Source organism: Spea bombifrons, chromosome 2, assembly GCF_027358695.1.
Source record: "Spea bombifrons isolate aSpeBom1 chromosome 2, aSpeBom1.2.pri, whole genome shotgun sequence".
NCBI lineage: Eukaryota > Metazoa > Chordata > Amphibia > Anura > Pelobatidae > Spea > Spea bombifrons.
The window spans coordinates 2,903,838-2,909,837 of record NC_071088.1 but is presented as its reverse complement, the minus strand read 5'-3'; the positions used below and the strand labels follow the sequence as shown (position 1 = coordinate 2,909,837).

Sequence of the window (6,000 nt, the reverse complement as noted above, 5' to 3'; positions counted from 1 at the left end):
GGATTCGTCCTATCGGTGTATTAACGAGCCGCAGAGCGCGGGCCGGAGACATTAAACTGTTCCTGGTTACCCTTTATGTGCCCCACGCTGCATTTTACCCCCCCCCTTTCTGCCCCATTCCAGGGCTCGTTAATTTCACTCTGCTAATGACTCCCTCCTGGGGCCTTGATTTACAGGCCTGTCTGAAGCCAGGGAAGGGGGGCTTTTATTCAGGAGGGGTGTGAGGAGAAAGGGGGCTTGGGGTCAGGGGGCCATCTAAACCCCCACTCTCAGGAAATTGTTATTTTAACCTGGTGGCAGGGGGGGTATTAAGATGTGGGAACAGCTGGGGCTGCCTTCATTACCGGGGAGGACGCGGGGAGGACGCGGGGGCCACCGCTCTCCTTGTCTGGTTAAAGTCGGCTTTTGTGTCTTAATGCGTTACATTGTGAACCGGACTCGGATTCCGAGGTTTTGGGCCTTTTTCTCGTTTTGGAAAAGAAATTCAACCTGTTCCTCGTCGGGGGTTGGCGTTTAAACTCTTCTGCTGTTGTGGCCCCTGCAGCTAAGGGCCAAACCACAATCACTGCGGAAAAAAAAAAAAGTTTTTTAAGCACCAGAGTGTCTGCCCCTACGACTTCTTTTCCTACTACAGCACTTCGGCAGATCGGCCCCATCCGGCCCCCGTCAAGTCGCCCATTTCTCCTGCTTTCACGACTTAAACCTCGTCTTAGATTTGCCTATTCCCTCACTGTATTAGACTCTACCACTTCTGCTGGGAGGCTGTTCCACTTATCTCCCACCCTCTCAGTAAAGTAAAACTTCCTTCCGTTCCATCTCAGTCTCTGACTCTCTAGTGTTAGATTCCGCTCTCTTGTTGTCATTTTGTCATAAATTCCCTCCTGTCCTTTATTAACCCCATTTTGTGTCTCTCTCCCAACCCCTCACTCTCTTTTCTCCACAGTCTCTCTCTCTCTCTCTCTCTGCCGTGCCCTCTTTTCTCCCTTCTCTCCCGTCCCCCCAAGTTGTACATGTTGCGATCTCTTTGGCCTCCTTGCCCCCGCTGTCTGTTATTTCACACACAGGATGGTTATCATCGCATTAATCCCCGTCCTTCATCACCCTCTCCGGCTCATGGTGTTGGGATTGGTTGGGTGTTTATTGGTAAACAATTACGTCCTGCTGATAGGACGGTGACAGCTAAACGCCCCTCCCCCGCTCTGCCGCCATTTACCAACATAAAACCCCAGAACCCGCCGGATTATTAACAATAAATAATAATAATAATTAGGGTGAGATATCGCTGCATTACTGGCCATGTTTAAAACCTGTGTTTTCTTTCCCTCTAGGTGGGCGTTCGCTGGGGGTCTCCAGAGGGGCCGCTGCATGAGTCGAGGCCAGAAACATTCTCCCCGCCGCCTGTGCATGGAAGCAAAATGGTAGACCAAAGTGACGCGGTCACCGCCGCGTTCTACGGGCTCCTCGCTGCTGTCTGCTGCCTCGCGCAATCCGGTGAGTGTTCACTCCATGAGCTTGTGAGGTCTAAAGCTGGTAACAAAGTGAGTTGGGCGCTGGCTCCCCTAGGCGAGTGGGCGCTGGCTCCCCAAATCTGCTTTTAAGACGCACTCACGTTTCCCAAATGTTACTTATTGAGAGGATGTTGTGCAGAAAGGGTTAATACCTCCGTGGCTCGGCTCCATACTATGCCAGGGAAGAGCCTGTCCGTGTTATTGTTGGATGCTGACACGCATGTATACCGTGCAACCGATGCGTTACCTGTCACGTAGCACACGCGGTGATTGAGTATTCTGAATCTGAGCCGCAGAAGAGGAAGAAAAATATATCATTAACCCTTCATGTGCTGTGGAGGGCCGAACCCGTCCTTCAGTGGGTTGTCCAACCTGACACCTTCCCGTCGAGGGGTTAAAATTTACCTTACTGCAAAACAAAAGACTTTAGAGCATCCATCCTATTGTACGGCACCACGGAATATGATGGCGCTATATAAATCAGTTAAAAATAATTGATTTAACAAACACCGCAAACTCTGAGAAAAAGTTTTATCTGTACAGCAACCATTGGTTGCCATGGTGATAAGAGCTATTTTCAAACCTTGTACCCCAATTACTTTTTTAATGTTCAATTAAATGAAACCTAAAGTTTAGTTATTTTTCTTCATTTTAAATTTTTTGGTGTATTTGGCGCCTGTGACCTCCTCCCGCCCCGTAATATTTTACCAACGTGCGCCTAATCCCTTCTTACCCACTGAGAGAAGGGCTTTAATAAGATCCGGCCCCTGAGCGACATAAAACTTTTTGGAGGTTTATGTATAAAAAGAAAAACGTAAAAGATTAAAAATCGACTTCGGTGTTCTAAAGATCCAATCAGCACGTAGTCGCTATAGCAACACCACTTCTTTGTACCCCTTTGGGGTTACATGGCTTAATATTTAACCTGATTAATGGAAAGTTAATATTAGATGATTTAGATGTGGAACACCTATAGATCCTCATCCTTATTAATAATTTACATTCCATTGATTACAAACTATATAAAAACAATTAATAATAACTATAATAATTAATAATAATTATTAATAATAATAATAGAGCGCAGCGGTTTCCGTGGCGCTGTTACAATAGCGGACGGTGAAAATGAACAATAACACTAAGACTGGTGGGATACAATGTGACGATAAGATCAACATACAGCTACAGAAGAAGAGGGCTCTGATCTGGTGAGCTTACAATCTATTCATGTTCAACCTGGTTATGACTTGGTTTGGCCTTTAAGTGATTCTAGAACTTTTCAGGAAAAGAAGAAAAAAATAAAATGCTAAATTGATGTTTATCTCCATGTCGGTGTCGACATCCTAATGACATCATAATGACATCATAATGACACACAAGTTCCGCCTGGAATCTGGAGAAAAGCCGTTATAAAGCGTTCCTCGTTCGATGAAGTTTCCTGATCTCGTAACAAAGCATCTCCAACTTGGTTTATTATTAAAAGACTCGGAGATCTACGTGGAGCCCCCCCTCCCCCCAATACTCTATATAGTGAAATGTCTGCCTTCTGAGCTTCTTTTTGGGAAGCGCTGGGATTATCCGAAGGGTCCACGCAGCGCGTTTCACCCGGGCGTCTGACCTCGATACACAGCTAACGCTCCTCGTTTACGTTGTATAACGAGATACATGCCCGGTACGTTACCCTGTATATATTATTACCCAGAATCCTTCGCTGCGTTGGCGTGGGTTCTGCGGTTCACCTATAAGCCCTCCGAGGAGACCCCGATCTGCTGACGGTTCCAGAACATCCAGATCCAGACAAAGAAAGCGGATCGTTCCCCGAGCGGAAAGACGGATCCTTAATGATAATTGCCGGGCGTGGAGCCGCGTAAAGCCTTTGTCTGAACCCGTGATGTCATTGAGAAGAAACAGACATGATGTAACGCAGAGGAACGGGTTCAAGGATCCAGGGACGGATCAATTCCCCAATTATCCCGGCAATGAGGAGGGGGTCTCCAGAAACATATGGAAGTCATTGTGGCTTCGAGCTGGTGGGAGATCAGCCCGTTGGCGGATCGTCTGCGGGGCGTGCGTGGATTTCCTCCTCCCGAGAGATAAAGCTTTTATTTAATGACATCACAAGGTCATAAAATACAGAGGAGGAAAAACTGATCGCTACTAAAGATTCTCAAAACAGAATCACGTTTGGATACAATGTAATTAGAGGGGTTCAAAGAATCCTAGAACCTGTCTGCACATCGGCCCCATTCGGCCCCGTCAGTCGTTGGTCTAGTCTTAGATTTAGGAGCTGTATGCCTATCCCATGCATGTTTAATACCCTCACTGTATTACCCTCTACCACTTCTGCCGGGAGGCTGTGCCACTTATCTATCACCTTCTCAGTAAAACAAAAAACTTGCTTAAGTTACATCTAATCCCGGAACCTTGCACAAAACTTCCAAGTAACATTTAAAGTACCTGGCTGCATCTTTCACCCAGCAAATACTGAGAGGGTGGTAGATAAGTGGAACAGCCTCCCAGAAGAAGTGGCAGAGGCTGGTACAGTGAGGGAATTTAAACATGCATGAGATCGGCGTAAACCTATTCTGACGCACCAACTACTGGATACGACCTGAGTTAGAACCGGATTAGATGACCCGAATGGTTCTTATCTGCCGTCCGGTTCTGTGTTTCTATAAAATAATTTTTTTTGCATGAATTTATGAATATATATTTTTTTGCATATGTAGCAGTTTGTTGTTTTTTTAAATCCAGTATATAAGAGAAGAGAATTGTAATCAGGTGAGTGGTTCTGGTTTATGGGTCTGTCCGTTGGGGCCGAGGTGACACCCCGTCCTTACCCCGCGCCGTCTCTGTCTCTCTTTGCAGCCCGGAGTCCGCAGTTCGCGGTGCAGCCTCTCTCTACTTTCCAGAAATATGGCGGCTCGGTCACCCTGAGCTGCTCGGTGGAGCCGGCCGACGCCGTCATCTCCTGGAGGCTGAACGGAGTGGAACTCGGCCCCGTCGGAGAGGTCCCCGGCGTTCTGGTGTCCGGCGGAACTCTGATCATCCAGAGTCTGAACAACGACACGGTGGGGAGGTATCAGTGCATCGCACAAACCTCCATGGGAGCGATGGCAAGTGTTCCAGCCATAGTCACCCTGGCCAGTAAGTATATCACCGCTAGCACTAACCCATATGCCTGCCCCATGCATGGTTCAATTCCCTCACTTTATTAACCGTTACCACTTCTGCTGGGAGGCTGTTCCACTTATCTCCCACACTCTCTCAAAGTAAAAAACATCACTTTCTCACCAGTTACAATTACCTATTAGAACGTGATTCCTTGTATGACTTCAGCGTCGCTCTCATCCTCTTCACCTACAATCCTGACCTCTGGCACACATTGGGTTAAACAGAACACATACGTTTTAACGATGATGGTATATTTTTGTGCATATTTTGGGTTTAATGCAGGTTAGTCGTAAACGTAAAGCGCGAGCGTGTGGAAAATGTGTTCTTTTGTAAAAATATATATTTTTGGCATTTTTTTTTTCAGCGATTCTGTTAAGATATTGGCAGCCGGTTTAAGATGTTTCCGTGATAAGCAGATTCACGTAACGTCTCCGCCGTAAGACCCGGGGGGTTCGGGGCTAAAGAAATGTTTTGACATCCGCCATGCTTTAGGAATGTGAAACCCCCCCAGGGGTCGTTTGAGATGTAGGGAAAGGGTTACAAAGTATCTGTGCTGGAAGGGAAATGGTTACAAAGTATCCGTGCTGGAAGGGAAAGGGTTACAAAGTATCTGTGCTGGAAGGGAAAGGGTTACAAAGTATCTGTCATAAGCTTGATTTGGGTAACAATCCTCTTTGCAGGTGAAGATCCCAGTAGGGGCGGTGGGGGCTGAGAGTAATAGGAGCTGCCCCTGGGGGGGGTCATTAATCCCTGTGAGTTTTGGGACTTGGCCCGGGTGAGGGGATTGGGTTTCTGGAAACATTCCGGAGCAGAATGGGGCCAGTGTTCTGCCAGCGACTTGATAAATGAACACGCGGGAGAAAAGTGGAGGCGGCCACATCAGATGGGAGCTCTGATTACAGCCCCACGGCTTCTCAGTTCTATTAACCCCTGCGATGCCGGCAATCAGGACGTCGGGGCCGGGGGAGGGGGGGATCAAGATGCCATGATGACGAGGGTCCTCCTGTAATTACAAGATGCAGCGCGGACCCCGGAGCTGATTGGAAATCCTTCTTAATCCTTACAGATTGGCAGTCGTGGGTTAACGGGGGTCTCTATTTCAGAGGCTCATCAGACTGGAACCACTTTAACCCTATTAGTTCCAGAGGGGCTTAAATGCAATTTTGGGTTAAATGGCTTTTACTCCCCCCCCCCCATAGCTGCCCCCGCCATGCCAAACGCCCCATCACAAAACTTAGAACAGATCGCAGAACCTAGACAAAAAGGCAAATTAACCCTTTGAGTGTCATTGGGCAGACCGATGTGATGTGGCTACACT

At 47.5% G+C, this 6,000-nt stretch overlaps 1 protein-coding gene across 2 annotated transcripts in view; it reads left to right on the top strand.

Moving 5' to 3' along the window:
- Positions 1-1,337: 1,337 nt before the first annotated feature.
- Positions 1,338-6,000, top strand: part of BOC (BOC cell adhesion associated, oncogene regulated) — a 28,542-nt gene continuing 23,879 nt past the window's right edge. For both annotated transcript variants that reach the window (XM_053455281.1, XM_053455280.1), the window contains exons 1-2: positions 1,338-1,491; positions 4,377-4,655. In XM_053455281.1, coding sequence (XP_053311256.1) covers positions 1,416-1,491; positions 4,377-4,655 — 355 coding nt within the window. In that variant the 5' untranslated portion in view covers positions 1,338-1,415. The remainder of the gene's footprint in view (positions 1,492-4,376; positions 4,656-6,000) is intronic.